Consider the following 26,895-nt stretch of genomic DNA (forward strand, 5'->3'; position numbering starts at 1 on the left):
AACACTTCTTCCTGGGCCATGATGCCGACACACTTCGCTTGCTTCTTCCTACCTCTCTGCTATCCTTTTTCCATCCTCTGCTCCTCCTCCACCACCAAACCGTTCAAAGTGTGGTCAGGGTACGGATCTTGGTCTACTTTACCTACAGTTCTCAGGCTGTCCTGTGATGACCTCATCCACAGCTTCAATGTCCTTCTAGATATGTAGAACTTCTACACGGGTACCCTGTCCACACGTCTCCTCTGAGCTCCACACCCACGTGTACAGCCCACACTTGACCCTCCACTTGGATGTCTGGTAAGCTCTAAAAACTAGTTGTGTTCAGAACCAACTCATCATCTTTCTCCTGAAACCTGCCCTTTTTCTAGAACTGGCGCATGCCAGAAAACTAGGAGCCACCTTTGACATTGCCTTCTCACCCCCACCAGTCCTCAAGCCTTGTTGATTCTTCCACCTAAATATTTCTCAAGTCTCATCGCTTCTTGCCATCTCCCACACCATCCCCCCTTTTCTCTCATTTGGATTCTCGCAGTAGATTCCCCAAATGGCTGCCTCACTTCAGTTCTTAACTCCCGTTTAATCCATATTCCCTACAGCAGTTTGAGTGGTTTGTTTGTCTTTTAATTGCAAAGCAGATCATGTGTTTGCCAACCTGAAAATCCTCTGATGGCTTTTCTTACAAAATCCAAATTTCTTAATGTAACCTATAAAGCCCTGGTTTCCCCATCACTTTCTTTAACCCCATCTTGTGCCACTCTTTCCTTACTTCAGCATTTTTGTTCTTCAAATAAGACAAGCTCTTTCCACAAACTCAGGGCCTTCTCACCAGTAGTCCTCCATCTGGAAAGCCCCTTGAGCCAATGTCCCCCTCCCCCAACTTCTTTGCGGGCTAACTCATCTTTTATGTCTTAGCTAAAATCTAAGCTTAAATGTCACTTCCCCAGGTAGGCATCTCTGAGGCCAGCCTAGACTAGATCTTCTTGGAATGCGTGCACAGAAAATCAATTGGTTCCTCTAAGTAGGTGGGACTTGAATCAAGCCTAGAATAATAACGCAACTTTGGGTAGGAAAAGGCTCTAAATAATTTCCCAGAGGTATGCTTATATGTGTATCTATTATAGTTTTTTCCCTTCTCACATCTATATGCTCCTTCCTCTTGTCACATATTCACCCTCACAAAGCCGGTACTGATAGCAATGACCCTTGGTACCAAAGTAGCAGCCTTCTGTGAAAAAGATGCCAGGACACCAAAAAAAGTCCTTCCCCTTCTACTAACACCCTGTACTAAGGGCCCAGACAATGTCTGAGAAAAGCTCTATGAAAGGTAGATAATATGTTAAACATATTTTTTTCTGGTACTGTAAAATTTGCACAGAGACTAGCTTCAGTATTGACAGGGAAATTAAATAATCTTAACAGCTGCAAATAGGATGTTTCTCTTTGGCTCTCCACATTCTGATTGTCATCAAGTTCTGTGGATGCTTCCTTCCCTATGCCTTTATCTGCCTTAGTTTTCCCATCATTGACAATACCCCACTGTAGGCCTTCATCAGTTCAGAACTGCGATGCTACAGTAGATGCCAGTTACACTACCTTTTTTCTGTCCTCTCCCCCTCGACTGTATTTGCCACATTAAATTCTCTAAAGCACCTTATTTATACAGTCATTCCCTGCTCAAAAGTCTTGACAACTCTCATTGCATTTATGATAAACACAAACTTTGCCTGCTAGTCTGGATCCTCTACAGAATGTCCCTAACATGTTCCGGGGTGGTGGGTTACTTCTTATAATTTTCTTTACTTTTCTTCTTCTTCTTCTTTTTTTTTTTTAATGTCTATTACGAGCAGTATTACATTCGTAGACCAAACACCCTCACGAGCACCTTTTGAAGTCCTGTGCTTTCAGAAGAGCAGCCCAGGCCCGCCCAAGATGAGGTACACTCGGGGAGGTGCAGTCTGTCAGGCTGTTTGATAAGTTTCCAAAATAGCTGGCCCGGCGCGTGGCGGGAGGGACGCGGCTGCTCAGAAGAGCCGCCCCACGTGCTTTCGGGGAAATAGTCTGGGAGCGAGAAGTAGCAGAATTGACAAGAAACCGAAAAGTGAAAGTAGAGATGGAGGGAGCAGTACGCAGGCGCGGGCCCGGGGCTTTCCAGCTGACAGCCCGCCCAGTCGCCGGTTCCCTCTCGCAGCCTCCGCGAGGGCGGGATCCGCACGCTCGCCCGGGCCCGGCCGTTGCTGCCCGGCGCCCTCCCTGCCCGAGTCCGAGAATAGTGGTCCTGGACACGATGAAAGGCAGCGGCGGGGGCCTGGGTGCCTCTTAACTTTGGAGGGAGGGCGGGGGACGTTTTCTAATTGCTTTATGTGCTGGAAACCTTACCCATCCTCTTCCATCTTTTTCTTCCCGTGGCCTGGAGACGTCCCTTTTTTCTCCCTCACTTCTCTGTCTACACAGTCTGCACACATGCTAACTCAGATCTCATTAGTCTTTCCAGCTCTGACCCTTACCCAGCTGGTTTGACTGCCCTTAATCCAAAGATGAAGGTGGGAGGCTGGCTGTTTCTTCAACTGTCTTTTTCTAGATCTGCAGAGGGGGCTTTTCTCTTTCTTCTGGCGTCTTCTCGCCGCTCCCACTTCTCACCCCCAATCCCTACCTTCTTCCTTATGGTGATTATACCAGAGGGAGTGGGGAAGAAGTATAATGGAGAAGAATAATTTAGTCACCGGACCATGACTTTGAAAGTTTGGCAGGACCAGAAAAAATTGTTTTGGCCCAGCCTGCTATGTGTGTTACTTACTGAATGGTTCTAGGAGGCATGGACAGCGTTTCTTTGGGCTCTGCGCAACCATTCTTTAAAAAGCTCTATCTACTTACGGTGACCTGGGGACCAACCTAAGACCTCCAGTGTGTGATGGGCTCCACCTTACTGGACCACAGCTTCTGGCCTCCTGACAGTGAGCACCAGTCCCCAGGGCTGCAAGGGCACTTTACATAATTCCCAGAATGCAAATGGACATCTATTTTTCCTGTTAGGAGAGGACAGGACCCGCTATATGATTTGCAGGCCCAGTGCAAAATGAAAACAAGAGGCCCCTTATTCAAACTTATTAAGAATTTCAAGAAGGCAAAGGCAGAGCACTAAACCAGGTGTGGAGCCTCTGACTGTTCTGCCCTCTATAGATGCACACATTGCACACCCATGAGGTCCCTGGTAGGGGTACTGGAGGGAGGGGAGGGTTCTTCTATAGAAACCTTGTTACATGTTTACTTAAAACAAATGAAAACTTAGATATAATGAAGAAACGAATTATAACACCACTCCTTCCTAAAGCATTTGCAATAAAATCCAGAGCCTTCCACTCTCCCAGTAGAGCCCTACACCATCTGATCTTGTCTCCCTCTCCTACACATCTTGTCCTACTCTCTCCATGCTCTTCTATACTCCCCACCCTGTGACTTCTTTCTGTTCCTGTTCCTCAAGTACCCCCAGCTTTTACCTGCCTGGGTTCTATGTATGTGTATGCTGTTGCTTTAGGATGCTGTGTTCCCAGCTGTGGAATGGGCTTGCTTCTTCTCATTCTTTAGGTCTCAGCTCAAATGTCATCTCCTCAGAGAGACCTTCAATGACCATTTCTTCCAGTTACTCTATGTCACATTTATATTCTTCATAGCACTTATTAAATCTGTCCTTTATTATTTGCTTGTCTGTTCTCATCTCTCCTCACAACAGGAGGGACTTTGTGCTGTGTTACAGCCTGTCTCATCTCAGGTTGCACGAGAGAATTAAGCCTAATGCCCGGGGCATCTGTGTATTAATTACCTTCTCTCCTGTTTATCTAGAATGGCACTATGTACCATCCTTGGGAGAACTGAGAAAATAGTCAAGCAAATCACTTTCTGTGTCTTGTGGTTCAGATAGGAAACCCTGGTTGAAAAAGGCAATGCCTGATACATAGTCTCAAAAATATTTTTGAATGAATAACCCTGGGATAAGGAATCAGAGGTTAAATCAACCATTCAGACCTCAGCACAGGCTCTAGCCTATTGAGCTAGAATTGAGGGGGAGGAGGATTAAGAACAGGTGTATTCCAAAAAACTTCAGGGAGAGCACCACTCCTCCACACCCCTCCAACCTCTCCCCCATCTCCACGCTGTCTGGAGGGCCTCTAGGGTTCTTTCCATCTGCAGCAGCCTGTGAGACATCTCAGTGGATGACTGTCCAGCCTAAGTAAGAGAGAGTAGTGTGGGACTTTTACCAGGGGCGGGAGTAATAAAGGCAATGAGTTTAATCACGGGGAATTAAGGGGAAATTTCAGGAACACTTGATTCATCTGTGGGTGGACAGAAGCCTGGGATGCTAGGCACACATGAGATACCTAAATTAAAGGGAAGTTAGAGTGAGCTAACGGACAGTCTAATTCCAGAGCATTTCTATAGTGTTTGGAAGTCATGAGTGAGGTGAAGTAGAGGAAACGTCCTATGTTTTTTGAGCAATAGCAAGTGTGTTTTGGTTAATCAGTTTGAAGTAAAATATCGGGGACTGTTCCACAATTTTAGAGTTTGGAGGGTTATAAAGGGAATTCTAGCCTTGTCTTGCAGGTGGATCAAGGAGCAAAGGAAAGAAAGGAACTAACTACTGTCCTGTATGTCCTTTAGTTCAAACACTAAATCATTAACTAGTATTTATTAAGAGGCAGACTGTGCTAGATTTTAGGGATATAACTGTGAACAAGGGCTTCTTTGTCCCTGTACATACAGAGCTTGCTTAGAGTCTAATGAAGACAGATGATACGCATTTATAACCAAGGTGATAAGAATGGTGCTGGGTAATGTAGAGGATATGGAGGAGGCATGATGTGACCTGAGCCCTACACATGTGCACGTGTGTGTGTGTGTGTGTGTGTGTGTGTGTGTTGGGCAGGAAGGCTTTCCAGAGCCTGAAGGATGTGTGAATGTTATTGAGGTGAGAGGGTAGGTGGGCTGGGGTTGGAGACCTGAGAGGATACAGCAGAGGGAGGCGAGAGTGAGCATGGGCCATGAAAGAAACTGAAAGTAGTTCAGTCTTGTGTATATTTTGGAGGATGAGAAGCTATTGTTGGGGAGAAGTGTTGAGGAATAAGTTGAAGACTAAGAAGAGACTAAATAATATATGACTTTGGAAAGATCTGTTGAGAATTAGAGTCTTCATCCAGAGGTGGGATTCTTAACTATTTTTTGTGCCATGGACTCCTTTGGCAGTCTGATGAACCTATGAGCTCTTTCAAAGGTTAATGTTTTTTGTTGAATAAAATAAAATGCATAAGATTAAATAGGAAACCAATTACATTGAAATACAGAGATCAAAATAGTAAAACCACCTTTGTGATAGAGTAATATAAGTGCTTCTTTATTAATGGCATTAAGTAAGATCTAGCAGTGGGTCGGATGAATGCAATTTCAAAATCGTGCTTAGCATAAGCAATATTTTGAGATAAGTGTAACAACTGTAATGTGACAAAAACGTGGTGTGGTTTACAGTTTGTTACCTTTGTTCCTAATTGAAGGAAACTCTAAGTTTCAGTTAGAAGTTTGTGAATATAAAGCTTTAACTTCTGCCATTCAAACTCATGACTCTCCAGAATTCTATCCACATACCCCAGCTAGGAACTGCCAATCCACAGCACCATGAGCCCTTTGAAGATTTTAAGCAAGAAGTAAAATGATCCGATTTATTCTAAATAGAGCCCTCTGTCTACATAAGAGGCCACATGGAATTGTTTGTTGTATTTACTCTAAGGATATTGTGGAGAATGTCCTTCATCATGTTTTCATAGTGTCCTCTTTGTGAGGACTCTGGTGGAAATGTTCTATGTCTTACAGTGGTGGTTACACAACTGTATGGGTTTGTTGGAAAAGGATGAATTTTATTATGTGTAAATTATGCTTCACTAAGCCAGACTTTTAGAAGTGCAGTCAGTCAAATCAATCAGTGTTCACAGTCAATTTGAAAAAAAGGAAAAACAGTCTGTCAGAAATTGGAGTGTGTGCACAGCGAGACCAGTTTGCACAGTTCGGACTATAATTACCTGCTGTTGGAACTCAGCACTAGGATGCTTTGACCCCTAATTCTCTTCCTGCTACTGCAGGGAGTACATGGGCCTCCTGAACCATATGAGGTACAGAAAACTCCCTCGGCTTTGCCAGAAGTATCCTCCTTGTTCCTGGTTCTTTGGGGAGCCTTCCTTGTTACCTTATGACTGAGGAAATCCACTGGCAGCTGCCTTCTTTCACCATTTATTCCAGATAAAGACATTGATATTCAGTACAATTGGTCAAAGTGAGTCTTTACATTAATAAGAATTTGAAAAGGAATTAGCAAAATGGGCATCTGTGATTGGTCTTGGATGGTTGGAGGGAGAAGTGAAAAGGTGATTAATATTTTGAAAATAAATTTACATTTTGCTTCATTAAATGCTGCTTATTTTGCTATTAGTTGGCAGAAAAAAAAATATTCTGGGGTAGGATTTGGTGGAAATGTGGTCTAAATTCCCTTCCCATTGTATTTCCATCTCATGCAGCACACCTTATCCTGATCTAAACAGGTATCCCCAAGAATCTCCTGACAAAATCCCATTACCCCCACAGAGATGGTTTCTGGAATGCAAGACTCACACCGCTGGAAATAACTCTTTACCCTGGGATCAAGAACTTGATTTTGATTTTCTGAATCTAAATGAAAAATAGCCACTTACTGAACTCTTATTCTTACTGAGGCCTCTGCCTCTATTATAGGGAGTAAACTACAAATGTCCTTGTACTGTCTACCTCCAAATAACAAAGATGGCTGTGATCACATATACGAAACCTTGACATTCTTCTGCCAGGCTCTATATTTACAAGCTTTTCAAAATTCTTCTGAAATAAGTGAGAGTCCATCATACTTTTAATATTTTCCAGGGAATAAAAAGCTTCTGCGGGATTTCCCTGGTGGCGCAGTGGTTAAGAATCCGTCTGCCAATGCAGGGGACATGGGTTCGAGCCCTGGTCCGGGAAGATCCCACATGCCGCGGAGCAACTAAGCCCGTGCGCCACAACTACTGAGCCTGCGCTCCAGAGCCCGCGAGCCGCAACTACTGAAGCCCGCGGGCCTAGAGCCCGTGCTCCACAACGAGAGAAGCCACCACAGTGAGAAGCCCGCGCACCGGGACAAAGAGCAGGCCCCGCTTGACGCAACTAGAGAAAACCCATGCGCAACGAAGACCCAACACAGCCAAAAATAAATAAAATAAATAAATTTAAAAAAAAAAAAGCTTCTGCAACATTTTTTGGTATCTAAATCCAATTGTTTATGAGTATTTCCCGGTAGGAAATTTCCTTCTCAAACCAAGTTTAAAATTATTTCTTCCGCTTCTGCTGCCAATTGATATATTTGAATTTCAAGAAAATTGGTCTGGTGAAGAGAAGTGGAGACTGGGAAAATGCACCTTGAGTTAGCCTGTGGTCCTACATTGAACAGACACCTTCACCCAAAGAATACTGTCAAGAGCTTGCAAAGGAGTAAGGGAATTGGCCTTGGGACAGGTGCAGAGTTTGTCCCATAGGAACAATCTAGGATCATGTCGGGGGGGTATAAAGGATGAGATGGATAGGATGGAATCTCTCTAAGGGAGAAGGCAGGTTACATTAAAAGCTTTTTTTTTTTTTCTTTGAAATCTTTTCCATCAAACATTAGCTTCTCCTTGTTTGACCTACCTGGAAGACGGGAAATGGGTTAAAGAAGTTAGTGAGGAACACCCCACAGGGGACTGCCATCTCTGACTCTGCAGTCAGGGCTTACCTTGGACACCAGCCTCAGGACATTTTGTGGCTGGTCATGGCAGATGCCTCAGCATCATGACTTCCTTACCTGGCTCAGCAGCTTCTCTAGGGCCTGGAGACATGGAGAGCTCCCCAGGGCTTGGGCACTGGGAGATCCCACACTATTACTAAGGGCAGCAGCTGTTCAATGGCACCACTAAGCATTCAGTCCGGGCAAGGGAAGGATCAAAGTAGACCTGCAGCCCGTATACATGCATTGCCATTCAGTAAACCACCTCCCCTCCTGCATCACCAGGGATGGAACTTCTCATCCTAAATTCCTTTCCCCTGGCTCAGGTTGGATTCACGGGACTGGAGACTCTTAGAGCTGGAAAGGACCATAGGCCACCTAGCCTAAACTCTTCCAGAGATGAAGAACACACAACCCAGGGATTAAATCACTCACCCACGGCCAGTGTTGTTATCTTCCTCCCAGTCCTCATTTCATGAGATTTTTTACCCATGTGTCTGCTTTTAGTGCGGTTTGCCTGAGATACCACCAGGAATGACTCTGGATCCCTCTCCCTAATAGGAGAGGTGTCCCTGGCCGTGGTACCAGCAGCTGTGAATCCTGAAGTTAGGACAATGTTGACATAGCAACCAAGAGGCTTCCTAATTCACCCCTGGACACACACCGTGTGAACTGCTGCTGTTAATGCCCTGTCATTACTTCCATCTTGTATCTAGTGTGATGACTCTTACTTGCTAGAACTCAGGACATTAGCTTATTCGGCTTTTCCATCAGGCCATCCTGCTGGTTTTTGAGTAATGTGCATGTGACTTTGTTATTTTTGACCTGTTGTGAAATCTTAACACTTAAACCTGCTAGAGCCAAAATCATAAGTAACACAAGAGAAACAGAATCAGAAATGAAACAAATACATACAAATGAGTCTTTTGTTAATATTATATCAACATTGGTTTCTTAAAGTGTTTTATCTCACAAGTTTATCTGAAGCTTTGGTTTTTAGCATTTCAATCATGACATTCCCATTTGCGGGTGTCATACTGGTGAGAGGAAAGCTTCAGACTTGACCATTTCCTGGAAACCAGTATATACAAAGCTGAAGAAACAAGATGTGATTGTTGGCAAAGATCAGTCTTAAACTTTTTCATTTGCTTCCTTCTTTTGAGGGTCAAGAGCTTATCCAGTCATTCAGCAGAATAGGGAGACTGCATCTAAAATTGAAAAATGAAAATGACCTTTGAGCAAACTATTGTTTTGCAAGTAAGTCACCATTTCTTAGGTAAACATTCTCTTGTCTACTAAATACATACTTTACTTCATAATCTTTCTACCAATTAACTACTAAGTACAGTACTTACAAAAGTAACTAAGGTTGATCAATCTAAAATAAAAGGCAACTTTAAAATAAATAAAAACGATTTTAAGGAGGCCTATTCATCCCACAAAAACGTAATGAAGAAACGGGTGTAAAATGTAGCAAAAGTCCTCTTATAACTAAATGATTTAAGGACAATTAACATTGGAATAAGTTTTTCTATCCCTGGAAATCTTCAAGAGAAGGACTAAAAACCACTTGATTTATAGCCAGACACTAATCTCTTGGAGCTCAGGGTCCCGCTAAGAATCTATTATTCTGATGTACATGCATCCTAATGTAATTGGGGTTTTGAACTGCTTGACAATATTGGGGAATAATACTACATAGAATGCATCCTAAAGCACATAGTAGCATATAAGATTATGACTCAGTTCTCCAAAGAGTATTATTATGCTGCTATTGATTGTTGTTCATATACTACTTGAAGAAGCTCCCAGGACAGGACCAATAAGGCAAATAATCAAGAAAAATTGGAATTTGTGGTGCTTGAATTGCTAAAATAAAATATTAAACTAGACTTACGTATAATGACAGATAAGTATTGTCTGCTACAGTGGGGAGAGTGGTGGGGATTGGTGGGGCCGATGGTGGAAGTAGGGATGAAGTGTACTGGAGTAGGGGGATACAGAGATATTTTGCCCTTGGATGGCTTTTGATGGAAAGACCTCAAAGCAGTTCAAGTCAGTGTAGGTATCTGCTTTCAATGCCCATAACATCAGCAACACGCAGGACCATACAGACGGACACCCCTTGTGTTATGCTCATGGATTTGTTCCAACAAATGTGTTTTCTCACTGCAGATCTTCACCCCCCATTGATTCACACACCACTTTCGCTTCCTCAGAAATGCCCTTGACAGCAATGGAAAGAAAGGGGACATACTGCAGTCTCAATTGTTGTGGGACTCAGGTTTTCTCTCAGCACTGCGTACACACTTGGCGACATGGGAAGAAGGTCTGTTGGAGAATGTGTCTCCGTTGAATCACTTCGGCTTAAAGAGATGACAGGGTAAATATGGAAAAGGATTAAAAATAATAGCTTGTAGTGACTTACTGTGTTAGGAACTGTTAGGGCTCAGGGCAGGCCACCCCAAAATGTGCCTCAGTGGCATACTGATTATTTTGAATTAAATGACTTAAGTTACTTAAGAAAGAACCAATGCAGGAGGGACACTCTGACCCTCCTCTCTGCCTCCCTGAAAGCAGGAAATAAATCTCTTCTGTGAGAGACGCCCTCCTTGCATCTGGAGGTGGAAGAACATCCTTCTTGCCAGAGATAGGGGATTCATTCGGGGCTGAGAAGCCTATACAAATGAACCTTGTTACTTCTTTAATTTAATACCCCAGGCCCAAACTCTGTTTAGATTCTTCACGACTTAAGCACCCAAAGCCTAAGTATCTTTGTCCTGTCGATTCCTCACAAATTTATTGACTTTTTGCCCAAAAAGAATAAAAGCTTCCTGTTTTAGCCATTTCTTCAGTCATTTCTATGAGACTTCTATGCACACGACTTAAAATTTGTTCCTTTTATCCTGTTAATCTACCTTGTGTCAATTTTATTATTAGTCCAGCCATAAGAACTGGAAGGGGTAGAGGGGGAAATTTCCATCACCCCAACAGAACTCATTTCTAGGACTTCATCTATTTGTGACACTGAGATGCCTAATTCATCATTTGAAATCAGAGCATTCAGCCTGCTATGGAATATAAGGCATATAAAAGGGCAACTTTAGAATTCCTTCGTGATGGGCTGTGGTGCATCCTGAAGACTAGCTTTATGTGTTAAAGGTAATGGGACATTGAGCATTAAAATGCTTTATTCTCAGTTATATGTACCCTGCTCTACTCTTAAATTTCCAGCTTTTTTTGGACAAGTTCAATAAGAATTATTTTACATGTGACTAAGATTACTTACATTGTTGAGATGGGGATAAATACAGAAGGGACATAACCTTTGTCTCCCCTTTCTGTTGGTCTTGAAACTGGAAAAGAAAGGCATGTTGGGGAAAAATGTTATTATTATTGATAAAATTAGAAAAAAAAAGTCTAAAAAGGTATGTGATACTAAAAAGAAGAGATAATACAATTGTCTAGTGATTCACAAATTTTTTTAGTTGAATAGATGAAACAGCATTTTAGATGAGCATAAAATGTGCAAGAAGAGAGAAACAAATCTCTTGGCAGGCCTAATCTGACTTTACATATTAATGCTCTAAACTGTGTGAGAAAAATTGGGAATCAACTATATTACCTGTCTTCCATGTTACATTTAAGTTTAATTATAAGGACAGATTTATTCATGGATTGGGGATTTATAGTAATGCAATTCTTTTCATTAAAACTGACACCAATCATAATCTTATAATTACACAAAGTTTTGAGGCACAGACATCAGTGTTACTAAAAGCACTGCTGCGCTGTAGTAACAGTCATGTGCAAACCTCACCTTGGAACCCACCCCCCAGATTTCTCTGGTATACCACGTTGAACTTGTGCGTGATCCAATCGTAAGGACCAACTGTAATTTTTCAGCTGTAATTTGTTGCATTGACATTTGTTATTTCATTCAGTCAGATGTAGAAACACTTAAAAGCCACAGGTTTTTGTGGTGGTTGTTGTCTTTTGTTTGCTTCGGAGGGGGATGAAGGAGGGTGGCAGCAAGTCACCACCTGTGAGTGACAGCTGTACAATATTCCACATGATGGTGCTCATGTATTTAGTTGCTACAGATGAAATATTGTAATGGATTGTATATACTTCGATTTAAAGAAACAGAATAGTGAACTTACATTACAATTATATAGCTATTTCATGAATGTTCTTTTCATGTATTCAACAAATATTTTCCAAATGCCTGTTTTGGCCAGGTATCATTTTAGACCCTTAGGATACAACCAGAAAAGGCAGGTACGTCAAGACTTGTTATTGATAGGCTGTGAGGCGGGGTATGAAGCACAGACCCCCTTGTCCCCTCCCTGGCAAATGAACAATACTTTCTGAGTTGTGAGACTACAGTAAGTAAAAAATATAAAGCTTATCAACCCTGAGCTTCTTTTGTAAAAAAACAGCCTTGCCTAACTTTTAACAGCTTTCTAATCATTACCTCCTCTTTCTTTTCCTCTCCCCAGGCAGAGGTGAAGTTGGTGCCACTCTTATTAGAAAGGAGAAAACCGAAACTCTACCAGTGGCTGAGAGGCTCCCATGGCCATGGCGAAGTCCGGCTACAGCTACTGATTACTAACTGCTCTGCTAGCTGGACAGCCCCAGCTGTTCCTTTTCAGGAACTGCTGACACACCACTTCATTTCTACGGCTTTGACCTCCACATACCTCTTAGATCTTATAACGATCGAAGTAAACATAAAGGGAAGAACTTCATTTACTTTACTCCAATCTGAGATTATTTTCCAAAATCTTAAGAAGAAAAGCAAACGGAAAGAACCTAACCTTCACATGGCTGGCAGCTGTAGTGTTTACCGAAGGCTTTGTCTTTGGGAATATCAGGATAGAGGTACTTCAGAGGGTTTTCAGGAATGTTTTCAGCCATAATAACCTTGTAGTCTCGAAGGATGTCAGCAAATGGCAGAGCAGACAACCGGCCTTTGTTGTAGGGCTCTACAGAGTGGAATCTCACTTCTCCTGGAAAAAGAGAAAACAGAGGGAATATTCAGGTTCCTGCAGGCATTCTTTGTGGCCATTCTTCCTACCCACATTATCTTCATGTCACTGGTTGTAAAACAATGCTAGCCCTTCTCTGCATGTGGACAGTACAGATTGCCACGTGATAGAGGACACCCACATAGGCTGTGAGAAATTCATGCTACCCTCTTCTGAAACAACTGTAACAACTAATATTCAAACCCACCGAACACATAAAAGACAGAACAACAGGCCACACACTTCTGAAGATGGAAAGACCAGTAACCAATCACAATACTAATTTCACGTGAATAAATAATAGTGAGCATGTACCATTTTCAGAATGGTCCACCCAGGTGAAAGTTATTCCTCCAAGGTGGCTTTCACTGAATCTTAACAAAAAGGTTCCAGGCATTTTATCCTTTAGCAAGAGTCGTTCCTTCTCTTTGCTAACAAAGCCCATGACATACCTAAAAATAGAACATGGCATAGTTTTATCTGATCAAAGACTATAATTTATTGCATTTGCATTTATTGCTTTCACAAAGAACAGACCTGAATTTGTTGTGATATAATCAAAAGTCAATAGTGCCTGAAATACTCTTATACAGATTAAAGTAAATATTAATACTCTATAAAGTGTAAGAAACTGCAACTACTTTCCATACTATGACACTAGATATGCTTAAAAAGGAAAGAAAAGAAAAAGGGACTATTATAAATAATGCAGTTATGAACATTGGGGTGCATGTGTCTTTTAAATTAGAGTTTTTGTCTTTTCTGGATATATGCCCAGGAGTGGGATTGCTGGATCATATGGTAACTCTATTTTTTTTTTTTTTTTAAGGAACCTCCGCACTGTTCTCCATAGTGGCTGCACCAATTTACATTCCTACCAATAGTGTACAAGTGTTCCCGTTTCTCCACACCCTCTCCAGCATTTATTATTAATGTTCATAGCAGCCTTATTTACAACAGTCAAGGTATGGAAGCAACCTAAGTGTCCATCAACTGACAATTGGCTTAAGAAGATGCAGTATATCTATACAATGGAATCTTAGCCATAAAAAAGAATGAAATATTGCCATTTGCAGCAACATGGATGGACCTAGAGGATATCATACTAAGTGAAGTCAGACAGAGAAAGACAAATATTATATGATATCACTAATATGTGGAATCTAAAAAATAATACAAATGAATTTATTTACAAAACAGAAACAGACTCTCAGACATAGAAAATAAACTAATGGTTACCAAAGGGGAAAGGGAGTTGGAGGGAGGGATAAATTAGGATTTATGTTGGGATTAACATATACACACTACTGTATATAAAATAGATAACCAACAAGGACCTACTGTATAGCACAGGAAACTATACGCAATGCTTTTTAATAACCTATAAGGTAAAAGTATCTAAAAAGGAATATATATATACATATATATGTATATGTATGTATAACTGAATCACTGTGCTGTACACCTGAAACTAACACGATATTGTAAATCAACTATACTTCAATTTTTTAAAAAAGGGAAAAAAATTGACAGTATAAAAATAAGAACCTAATGAGTTCATATAGAAAATATAGGCTGTAACTCACCCATCAATCCAAAGGGGAAGAATGTGTTTCTTAATTAGGTCTAATATTGCTTCAAGCCATGTCCAAAAGGTAAATGATTTACCAGGTAAGTGCTCCTATTGGAATAAACAAACATGTTAGGTCAATGATTATTTCAATAGTAATGTTGGTATGGTAATTCAAGTTCCTTTTTTCAATGAAATATTTCCTTTAAATGAAAAAACAGTTTCGAGTTTCTTCTTAAAATAACCTTATCCAGGAAATCCTCGAAATCCCAAATTATGATATGGGGGCTTAAAAAGGAACACTAAAAAAAAAATCTAAATGATGCTACCCCTCCCCCTGTTTGTACCTTGCAGAACTTGGCCCACGTGAGATGACCATCACTGTAGCTAGACTGGACTAAAATGAAAGAAAAGAATGAGATTTTTATTAAACAATTAGACTCCTCAATTTGGTGCTCAATTTAGATCTCCCCCTGACCGCTGCTAAGCATTTCCTAAGCAGTGGGTTTACAGTGTATTTAATGCTAGAAACAGTAAAAATAAAAGATATCATGAAATTTTTTTATCTAGGAAAGAATTCTTTTCAATGGAGGAGCTAAAGATAGCCTTAGGAAGTGGGTGGGTGTCTAGAACAAGACCTCCATGAATGGATAGGATATAAATTGTCAGAGGAGAAGGAAGAGGCCACTCCAGTAGCAAGAATAATGTAGGATGAGGCGTAGTGGATATGAACACAGCTTATATAGGAAAAAGTAAGAGCAGCCTAATGTTGGTAAATAAACATTATAAAATAAATCTGTGAAAGCCAGAATGCCAGAAGTCTTGAATATTGTCATGAAAAGAATGAACTAGAGATCCACTTGGCAATAAAGAACCACTGACTGTTTTGATCCAGGACAATGAAAAAAGAGGTTCTATCTAAAATTTAAGGAAATTATGAGAATAATTTGATGAAGATCCGAAAGGATATGGCTGCTATTTATACTGTATATATATATTTTTTAAATTAATTAATTAATTTATTTATGGCTGTGTTGGGTTATACTGTATATATTTAAAAGATTTATTCACTCATTAACAAATATTTATTGAATGTCTACTATTGTGGTTTATGAATTAAATAAGGATCAAAAAGGATATTTACATTAAGTAAATTTTTTAATATTTCCAATTTATTTAAACACTAATTGATCGGATAGTAAGGACAAGGGCGACCCAGCATCACTTGTAAGTCAAAATTAACCAAATCACACACGATTCTACTACTGCTGCTCAAATTCATCTTTGGCTCTACTTTAACTAGAAATGTATACAAATTCAATTTTAACTCTTTTCTTGGTGCCAAATGTGTTCACCCCATACTTGTCAAAATATACATATCTTTTAAAATTCTTTTGTAAAAAGCTTACACTGTAGTCACTACATGGAGCACCAGTGACTATTTTGCAAACTTTAGAAATATCAGTCAAAACTGAAATTTTCTCGATATGAAGAATTAAGTATTACCTGGATAGTTTTAAATTTCTAATAAATTTCCTGATCCTGGGATCAGCTGTTTTCCAGTTGGTTAATGACCATTACAACATTAATATGAAGATCAAGGCACCATTAAGGCTTCACAGTGCATTCAGTGGAAATGGCATAAGAACACCCTGGAGCCTGGAGTGTGGAGTGGAAAGGAAGGGGCTTTAGAACTGGACAGCCCTGGCCTGCATCTTGGCTCTAGTATGTACTAGCTGTGGCAAGTCACTTAACCTCTGAACTTAAGTATCCCCATGTATAAAATGGATAGAATGAATTATCCTCAATATTCTGCCTTAAGGAAATTTTGTGAGAAAGATAATATAGCATTTAGCCCTATGCCCAGCGATATAGTAGGCGCTCAATAAATTGTGATGATCATTATTATTATTAATAGTAATATCACCCTCATTCTTTAAAACGCTTGAGTACCAAAAACAGGGGCAAGTCCTCCACATCTACCAGCTCTTACCTGTAAGTTTCTCGGCCAGCATATTGAGTTGATCTGAGTTCAGGCCACGGCCAACATATGATGAAAACTGCCAGCTCATCACTTCCAGGAGTTGACTCAAAGTGGCAGATGGAGGATTATTAAAGAAAACCAAGTTCTGAAACAGAGTTGTAGTGATGATTATATGTATTAATCACATCGAACACACTGTAGTTCAACATATAGGATTCCTGATTTAAACTCTTTAGGCCAGCCTAAGTTAATAATACAGCACTATTGTCTCATCTCTGTTGTGCTTTTATAGTAAGACTGATTTTGCCTTTTCCTAAAGAGTCCCTTGTTCTTTGAGTCTAATATAATATATGGCTCTATCTTATCCTTGAAAGAATCACTGGGTAGCTCTTTAACTTTCGCTGGACTATAGTCTATCAACCAACTCATACAAGTACTGAACACTGTTCAACAAGTTAGACAAATACTCTCTTCTGAAATAATATTAATCTTAAACAAAACCTATATCATGTTATTTAATTGGTTTATCATGGATTGGTACAAGTTATACCTTGACCAGACAAAGCATCCCAAAGCACAAAAACAGTTAAGTCCCAGGCTAAGGAAGGGGACCCTATAATATGAATCATAATTAACCTGGGACTCCTGTTTTATGGATAGGATTGTGGTCTTTTCTTATTTTGCTCTAGACAAGAGGGTCTTTTGTATGATCAACTGTAAGTAAGATTGTTTGTGCCAGAAAATGGGTCAACAGTGGTGGAACAGAAGACTTCACCTCAGATTACTGGAAAGCAGAAGGTGTGAAAGCCGAGAAAGATGTTTTAAGAAGGGAAGGGTGGGGGGAGGAATTAAGAAATCCATTGCAGTATGGGGAGAAGGCCTTTGGCGAACCTGAACTAAGCTGGGCAGCAAGAAAAGGAACCAACTCAAGAGACTTCAGAAGGTGGCAATAAAAGAGGACACAGCATCCAAGAAGGAGTGAGAAATAGGTAGGGGAGGAATGGAGAGAAAGAATTCCTAGAGGGGCAGTGTTCCTTGAACCTAAGGATTATGTCTGGACAAATGACCAAAAAGCATAGAACATAATCAAGGTCTAGGAGCTTAGGTTTTGAAGCAGAATAGAGTTAGGAAGAGAAACCAGAGTTACTTGTTCTGCTGAACTCTGTATGTAGGCTGTGCATTTATGTGTTAGGAGCTGTATATGAAATACATCTCCAGATTCCTCATCCAAGACTAGAGCAGAATCTGAGACGGTTAGTGTGACAACTTTGGTGGCTTTCCTATAGAAGAAGGATGCTGAAGAAAGCTAAGTGTAGCAGCACTGCACTCTGAGGCTGGAGGACAGAGGAGTATTCCATCTTCCTTCCTACATCCTGGAATTGGATGAAAAGCTCCAAACGTGTAGCTCCTAATGGGGAATGACATTAAATCTCAGAAGTGTTGGCTGATTTTGGCTTTACAGACCAGGTAACTTTTCTAGTGAGTTCTGTTCTCACTGCAGGCTGAGAGGAAGTAAGGCACAGGGCACTCTGTACAGCGTTCCTCTCTGCAGTTAATCTCCCTCAGATGCCAGGGCACCAGAGGATGAGAAGGAACAGGGCTGAGTCATTTTCCATGCTGTTTCCTTATTAGGCACATTAAAACAAAAGGGAAGGAACACTTGTAGCTGACTCATCATGACTATTCCTATTGCTAGGACCTGAGGTAAAAGAATTCTTCCCTTTGGAAGAAACATTTGCTTTGAATCAAGAAGAAATATTTACATTTGACCTATTTTCTCTAGACCTTGGTGGTTTCCAGGACAACACACTGGGGTTTTGTAAGAGGGAACAAGGGGAAATGCTGACTCATCTTTTTTGCCACACCCTTCCTTGGCCGTCTTTTAAGAAGAGCTTCTATTCTCTGCTTGCTTTGAAACTTGAGGCCAATTTTTCTTCCATATCTTAAATAACCACCAGATGGCATTAAAACCCAATTTGAGCCTAGAATGGATTAAATCTATAATCAACTTGAAAATTTGTATAGTGTCGTTAGGCGAGATTGATGAATATTCTAGTCACTTATTTGAAACCAATTCTCTACCTTTGTGGAAGAGCCTGTGTGGATAAGGTGTGGCCAGAAGTAGTTGAGGAGGTAAACACAACAGTCAGACATCAAATTCTGGAGAGAGGAGTCTCCCCAGAGCCTAGTTAACAGAGCCACAGGATGGCCCTAGAACCCTCTGTGATGCACAGAGTTGGGAGCTGACCAGACCTTCAGAAATAAAGAATACCTGTCTGTCACTTCAGCTAGCCAGAACTCTCTCAGGGTCCAAGTACATCAGAACATATTACTTTAAATATGACATGAGGGAGGAATCATACAACTGAATATATTGGAATTTTGGAATAAACAACCCACAAAGACACGCCAAAATTTATATACACACACACACACACACACACACACACACATCTTTTGGGGCAGATGGGTTTTGTTAACAATAAAACAAATCAAATAGAATTAAAGGAGGAGAAACAGGAATAGAGAGAGACTGTACCTGGGAATCATTGGTGGACACATTGTACCAAATGATGGATGCCCAAGCATTAGGTAACTGACTGACATTGGAAATCATCACCACAGGTAATGAGCAGGTCTGGTTAAAAAAAAAAATAGCACAGTTATTACAGATAGTAGTACCTTACACTGATTTTACACTTGGCCCTCTCCCCTAAAAGGCCATCTCAAGCCAACCCCACTCCTCCAAGGCAGTGGTGTCTACACTGCCTTGGTCACTAAAATGATTCATGAAGGCACTGGAACCTTCTGAGCATATATGAGTCAAGGTACAGGGAGGAAAGGAGCTATACAAATAGGAATCCTTTCAGAGTGCTTGGTCAGTCAGCTCCAATATCTTCCTTGACATTGTGGAGATATTTTTACTTTCTTATATCATGTACTGCCTAAAATGTAACTAATTAGAGCTTGTATTGACTTAGCAAATTTCCTCTTAATAAATTACATTAAGAATCTATTTAAAACTTATCTCTGGAATGGATTAATATATTCAAATTATGATCTAACATCTAATTAATGTCAGTATCAGATATGGGAGTTTTAATTGTAGAAGATGGAGAGGCAAGCGATCTTGGAATACAAAGCACTATGGGAGAGATAGAGCTGCCTCATCTGTTGTCATGGCACTCAACTTAGTACTATCGTGCTGAAGTTTTCAACCTTATGGAATAAACAGGCTTCACAGACTAGTCTGGGACTCTAACAAACTTACATTAGTCCCTTCCCATTAACGGAGGTTAGGTTGCTTGTAGACAGTGAAATACCCACCTGAGGAACTTAATAGCTCATGGAAACAGACATTTAAGGAAAAGAGATGAGGAAAAATTCCATGGAAAATTTTATAAACAGGTTTACATTCGTTAAGATAAAAGAGCAAAGGCAGAACTCTAAAACAACATATCCTACAAATAGGACCATATTCAAGCGTGTGAAATTGTGTTTGTTCATTCATGCACTCATTCATTTATTCAACAAATGTTGAGCATCTATTATGTGCTAGGCATTGTGCTAGGCACAGGTAATGGAGGGGTAAAGGTGTAATGTCCTGCCTTCAAGGAGCTCATTGTCAATCATGTTCAACTTAATCCCCAGTTTCCTTATTCCTTCTTTGAGTTCAATAGTAACTGTTATAAGAGGATCAAAACAATGTACCGTTAATGTTCCTATCATTGGTCTTTGCTCATTATACTATAAAAACCTTTCTTCTGAGGGATTTTTATGTACACGTTAAAATTTTGAAAATGTATCATACATGACATGGTTCAAGTATACTTATTTCTCTTTAGGCTTTCCTCTGAGTATCCATGACTCAGGGAATCCCAGAAAACAAACAAACAAACAGACAAACAAACAGTCTGGGCAACAAATTATTCAATAAGTCTTGAATCATAATGACTGTGAGATTTTATCATTTATATTTAACCAGAATAATATATGTGGACTAATCAGTGAATATTTGACATACTGATTTTCTAAATTAAAACAAAAATGATGAATAAGGAATGTACTAAAACCTAGAAAATACTGAGCTTTCATCTTCCAATGATGACCAATTCCTGAAAATGTTATTAGTAAATAGTAGATATTCCTTGAAATACCTACCTCCAAATCTATGGTCAGGCCGTAGAGGCAGATCTGTGTCTCAAATGTTATGGAATGAAGCTCCTCAGTCACCATGTGACAGCCCTAAGGGGAGAAAGAAATTGCTATCTTACAAATACATAGTTGTTATCTATTATTAGGCATGCTTTTATAAACATTAGTAAATTCTTAAAGTAAATACCCTCAAACACCTCCTATTATGGAACATTCCTTCTTATTATTTAAAAGGTTATTTAAAGTATATACAGAGTTTGAGAAATCTTCATTTCCACAAACAGAATGATTTTAAGTCTCCAAAACAATATAATTTCTAGTTTTTACAATTCCAGCATATTTTCATCAGTTGAATTCAGACAAATTGTTCCTTATTTTTAATTTTGGAAATTAGTCCTTTTGACTTACCAACCATTAATAAAAGCAAGCCAGATGTGTGTAGCTATAAACGAAACAAGTCAATGTCATAATGGATTTGTTTTTTTAGAAAAAGCAAGATTTCCTTCTGGTTAAACATGGTAGGCGGAAAACGTGTACTTCCCCCAGCTCCTTCCAGAAACTTCAGTAAAGTAATAGCTAGGGTTTTATTTACTTTCCAAGAAAACAAAACTGTAATCTAGGTCTTGAAATGAGAGGTAGGGGAGTGTGGAGCGAGGGTGGCAGTAGGGGTAGTGTGTCTCAGAACCAGGGGTTGGAAGCACTGGGCCCCCTGAGTCCGGAGTGAGGGCTGAACAGGAGGAGCAGTTACTAGCCCCAACCCATGCAACGAGGTTCCCAACATTCCCCAACACTGGTGGGAGACAGGAAGTTTACTCTCTGGAGCGGATGTATCAGAGGAACTAGAGAGGCTCTCTGCATTTTGGATACAAGGCCAAGATGAGGGCAGAGTGAGGTGCTGTGTGGGAAGATCCTGTCAAATCTAGGGGAAGCCCATGCCCCTGTCTCTGCTTGACACCTCCAGGAGAGATATCCGGGAGGTAACCAGACCAAAGGAGAAACAACTTACAGGTACTGCCTTCAGGGATCCCCCAGTGAGACAGCCAGGTCCTAATAATCACTCTTAAGTCTAAATCCCTACCATGCACACAGAACTTCCAGTTTTTTAGTGCTCTTAAACAGTAAGCTAATGGTCATCCAACATTTGACAAAGCCTCTCACATGAAATGCAGATACAAAAATCAACAACCAAGAACTCAGAAAAAAAGAGATAATGCAAAAAGCAAATGAAAAGTTTAAAACAACTATAATAAAAAAACGTATATCAGGCTCAGTTTTATACATTATCTCAACAAATAAATGGCATAGGAAAGGGGCAAATCAACCACTGTGATGGGTGAACATTGCTTGGATACTGATTTGCACAAACCAGCTCTAAGAAGATCTTTTCCAGGTAGTGGAGAAATTTGAACAAATAATGGAGTTTTATTAAGGAAAGATTTTAAGTAAATGCTATTTTTGGTTTTTTTTGTGATAAGTGTATTATGGTTAGGTTTTTTAAAAATTTTATCTTCTAGATAAGAGATACCTACCAAAATATCAATGAGTAAGATGCTACACTATCTGGAATTTAAGTACTCCAGGAAAAATGTGTGTGTTTATGGGGAAAATAGATTAACTAAGATAGGGAAAATGTTAATTATTCTTGAAGCTGGGTGATGTAAAAATGAAGGTTCATTGTATTTCTCTATATACTTTAGTATATATATATATATGTTTTGTTCATTAAAGAGTTCTTAAAGATGTTTAAAAGACTTCAGATGTTACATCCTTACAGATGTAACCAATATATTACATCCATGAAAGAAGAATAGTATACTACCAAAAGGAACATTCAGAAAAGAATGATGAACAATTAAAAATATAATAAGAGAAATAGACAAAACAATAGAAGAGTTGAAAGTAGGGCTGAGGAAATGTCCCAGAAAGTAAAAACAAAAAAACAAAAAACAAAAAAACCCCAAAGAAATAAAAAATAGGATAGAAAAGATAACAAATAAAGAATCAACAAACTCAAAACAACAAGCAGAAGTTCCAGGAAGAGAACAGAGGAAATGGAGTAGAGGAACTATCAAAGGCATAACCCAATGGTAACTCTTATACATTCTGATGGGAGTTGGTACAATCACTTTTTGAGAATAATGTCTCAATACCTAGTAAAGTAGGAGATGCACTCCCCAGGATGATGGTGAGAGTAAGTTTAAAAAAACAAAAAAACAAAACATGATGTGCAACAGGATCAGAGGGCAATCAGCCCAGATTGGAGCAAGAGATGGAGGGTTCCCAGAGGGATGTTGCCAAAAAGAAAAAGAAAGACAGAAATTCAGATGGACCTGTATGACTATATTTTAAGGAGTTTTCAAGTTCTGAAGGAAAGTTTGGGGCTACATTAGTAACAGGTACATAAAATAAATTGATTAAATAAAAAATCTGAGGCAACTAATAAATCCAGGGAAAACTAAAATAATACAAGAATGGAAATATAATCATACTGTTATATGGTTCAGCTGTTAACAATTTTTATATAATCATAGTAATGTAAACATTGAATATATTAACTAACCAAAATACGTTATATGATAATATTTTGAAGATGGGTGAAATTCGTATGTATGAAGAGCTGGTATAAGAGAGCCATAGCTTAATTTAAAATGGGTAACCATCAAGGAACTACTGTATAGAACAGGGAACTCTGCTCAATATTATGTAACAACCTAAGTGGGAAAAGAATTTGAAAAAGAATAGATACATTTATATGTATAACTGAATCACTTTGCTGTACACCTGAAACTAACACAACATTGTTAATCAACTATTCTCCAATGTAAAATAAAAAGTTTAAAAAGAGAGAGAGAGCCATAGCTTAATCTTTTATAGAAATAATTCAGGAGTTAAGTGTATAAAATTAAAAAATCAGGAAGTATCAGTATGATATTAGCATGATAACTACAGCTCAAAAAATGGTCATCTCTGGGGAGTGGGTTTGGAGCAGGAAGGAGTGGGACAGAAATTGCTGTTTTTCCATGATGAAATCTGACAGCAACTTGCTATGTGCCCAGGACCAGCAGTACTGTCATCATCTAAAAGCTTGTTAGAAAAACAGGATTTCTGGCCTCATCCCAGGCCTACTGAACCAGATTCTGCATTTTAACAAAAACCCCGGATGGAATTTATGAGGCAATTATTCTCAATGCGATGTATCCACATTGTGTTTCATCTCAAAAGGGATGTGGAAAATTTAGAGATGGTACAGAAAGCCAAAACAATTTTAAAAACAAGCCCTGGGGGAACATATGAACAGAAGTGGAATTATCTAGGTTAGAAAAGTCAGGGTGGGGTTGGGGGTGGCTGAGTCAGCTCTGAGGGAAAGGGACATCTACCGCTGAATATATGTTGACAATAAGCTGGAATCCATTGGTATTAAATTTCAAAAAATAAAAATAGTTCTAATATGACGATATGAATAATGACTACATGGGGAAGACTTTGGTGATAATGAGGCACATTAAAATAGAATTTGTTACTGAGAAGGAAATAGAAAATTAAAAACTCCTCTCTCCCTTGGGCTAGATCACTGTGGTACCTTATACTGCCTGGAGTAACCTAGACTGACCTGGTGAGATTGCTTCTTACTGGATTAGTAGAAAGTTATGTTCCTGAAAATTCCTCTTGAAAATTCCCTTAGACCACCCCTAAAATTACTCCCAACACACCAAACAGACAGCTCCCTCCCCTGACATCCCCTTACATGTTGAAATAAATAAATTGCTCTTCCTTTGATTGAGCATGACATGAAGTAGTTGGCTATGTTCAGGCACCAAGGTGAACAAAAACCACATTTTTTTAAACAACAGAAAATCTCACTGCCCCATGGGGAGGAAGTGTTTACTCTATGCAAACACTGAGACAAATGAAGAATCCACAAGTCCACGTTCACTAACGGGGGCTACTCACATTCTCACTGAGTTCAGTGGCGGACAGGACACAAGCCTGGGGAGCACATTTAGAAGCCTGAGGCAAGCACACAGGTGGAGACCACATACCGTATGTCTAACTATTTAGCTGTTACAAAGCAAGTTAACAAACTGTTAAAATATGGTCTAGTCTCCTGCCTTGACAGCTAAGCTTTCACATAACCTAACTGGCCAGCTTTTAACTCCTCAAGGTCCCACAAACATGCTGGCCTGGGGAGAGCTTGGCCATCCTGGACCGTTGCCCATCCCCCTCTCTCCCACCTCTGTGAGGGGCTTACTTTGACTAGTGTGGCCCCTAGGTCTCTCCTTGTGCCTAGAAATGTTTGCATTGATGGTGTCATCTGTGCTTGAAAGAGTATACCTGGGGAAGAGGTCTGTACAAGCCCTGGAAGTGGGCTTGAGGTCTTTTGGGCTGGGAATTCTGCAGCCCTAGGCTCTGGGTGAGCACATAGCCTTGACCGCTCAGACATCTTTCTCTGTAGGGAGGGCCACAGCTGGAGGGCAGCCAAAGGGAGCCTTTTGAGTGCTTATCCCTCCCCCATTCTAGCCTCTATAGTTTAATTTATATGATTAAATGTGTACATACATATATGATAAGATAATTCATTATGGATAATTCCCTCAGATCTTTGGGTTATGGCAGTTGTGTGCTCACTGTGTAAATGGCAGGACTCCACAAACAGAGCAATGACACACAGTGTTGTCCATTAACTTTGGAAAAAGACTTTGTACTTTAAATATTACTTTATTGAACTGTAATGTGGATGGTGAGAGGTTTTCTCAGTGATTCAAACTAATTTTTAATGTTTACTTAAAACCCCTGATGCAACTGTGAGGCACATTTAGAATGAAATCCAACAAGGAAGCTGACGGTCAATACACATGACTGGAGACGAGCAGTTCTGACAGAAGAGAGTGTCATTAATTTTCAAAGCTTGAATGGCCATCAATCACAGTCTTTATTATTTTATCAGTGCAGTCCAAGCCAGAGACACTATTCAATCTCACATTCCCAGGGTCCATTCCTTACACATTGGCAAAATATCATAGATAAGATGTACAATTAATGTCTGTATTAAAAGCCATTTTAACCATCTGAGATGGTTAGAGATTTAAAATATCCATATTTATGATATTTATATTGTATGACATTGATATTATAACTGGATTGACTGTATTGTACCCACTGGATAATCTGCTAAGAAACTGGAAAACTGGCTGAACAACCTGACCAGGGCTCACCTGGAAAAAAAAATACACAAACTGATGAAAGGTAGGTATAGATGTCACCATATTCTTTTATGTTACCTCTGCTCAGTATCTAACAGCACACCCTGAAAACCTAGAATATGTTAACAAGTGGTTATGGCTTTTGGATTTTGACTTGAAAGACAACCTCTGTTAAGAAAATATGACTGGGATAAGGATGATTTTCATCTAAATTTCTTGCTCGTCTTTTTTTATTTTTTGGTATTTTTTTAACTGAAGTATAGTTAATTTACAATGTTGTGTTAGTTTCTGGTGTACAGCAAAGTGATTCAGTAATACATATATATACATATTCTCTTTCATATTCTTTTCCATTATGGTTTATTACAAGATATTGAATACAGTTTCCTATGCTATACAGTAGGACCTTATTGTTTATATTGCTTGTCTCTTAACAAGCCATACTCTATGATAATGCAGCACATGGAAAACTATGTGGAATAGAAAACAACTGCAATAATCCGTTTGCTTAATGAGTACCTGTTGAGTCCCTACCATGTGGAGACCACTGGCCTAGATGCTGGGAAACAATAAGAGGGGGAATAATGGTACAGTCACATGAGAGACAGACCTTAATCACAGAATCATAGGAAACGAATGTAAAGTGACAACAAATTCTCAGCCCATAATATAAGGGGATTGTATGGAGGGTGTTGCAGAAAAAGTCTACGCTTTTAGTGTTATTCTTGTACCAACGCTTGTCTTAAGAAAGCATTGCAACTACTTAAACTAGTTCAGAAGGAAATCAACTCCCTGTGAAAATGCTCAAGCTAGTTGGAGTGTGAGTGGTGGCTCTGTGTTTGAGAACACTGAACCTTGAAAGAACATCTGTCTGGCTATTTTGTTCAACGAAACTCAAGTCACCCAGGCTTTACTGATAGCTTCTTTGTGCTTCATGACTTTCCACCACATAAACAAAATTACTTAACACCTCAGTCTGTGACTAAAACTGTCATTTATCAGTTAAAGCCTACTGACAGAGCAAACTCGAGACACTGCAATTCCAGCCTCCCTGTTCAAACAATTTCTGCACTTCAACAATCACTCTCTAGCTGGCTCTAAGGACCTCTGGGAAAGGTTGCTTCCTGGGAATCTGTAGATAGCATGTCTAC

General features: G+C 39.7%; 1 protein-coding gene across 2 annotated transcripts in view; it reads right to left on the reverse strand.

The window, feature by feature from the left end:
- Positions 1-8,771: 8,771 nt before the first annotated feature.
- STAT4 (signal transducer and activator of transcription 4) overlaps positions 8,772-26,895 on the reverse strand; it is a 92,140-nt gene continuing 74,016 nt past the window's right edge. Inside the window, exons 15-24 of one of the 2 annotated variants that reach the window (XM_061203425.1) lie at positions 20,550-20,633; positions 18,928-19,026; positions 16,398-16,533; positions 14,752-14,801; positions 14,421-14,515; positions 13,150-13,286; positions 12,625-12,816; positions 11,094-11,160; positions 10,062-10,170; positions 8,772-9,012 (exon numbers count right to left, since the gene is read on the reverse strand). In XM_061203425.1, the coding sequence (XP_061059408.1) occupies positions 8,986-9,012; positions 10,062-10,170; positions 11,094-11,160; positions 12,625-12,816; positions 13,150-13,286; positions 14,421-14,515; positions 14,752-14,801; positions 16,398-16,533; positions 18,928-19,026; positions 20,550-20,633 (996 nt within the window). In that variant the 3' untranslated portion in view covers positions 8,772-8,985. Of the gene's footprint in view, positions 9,013-10,019; positions 10,171-11,093; positions 11,161-12,624; positions 12,817-13,149; positions 13,287-14,420; positions 14,516-14,751; positions 14,802-16,397; positions 16,534-18,927; positions 19,027-20,549; positions 20,634-26,895 lie in introns of those variants that run through there. The other variant, XM_061203416.1, reaches the window with a different exon arrangement.

Source organism: Eubalaena glacialis, chromosome 1 (genome assembly GCF_028564815.1).
Source record: "Eubalaena glacialis isolate mEubGla1 chromosome 1, mEubGla1.1.hap2.+ XY, whole genome shotgun sequence".
Lineage (NCBI taxonomy): Eukaryota > Metazoa > Chordata > Mammalia > Artiodactyla > Balaenidae > Eubalaena > Eubalaena glacialis.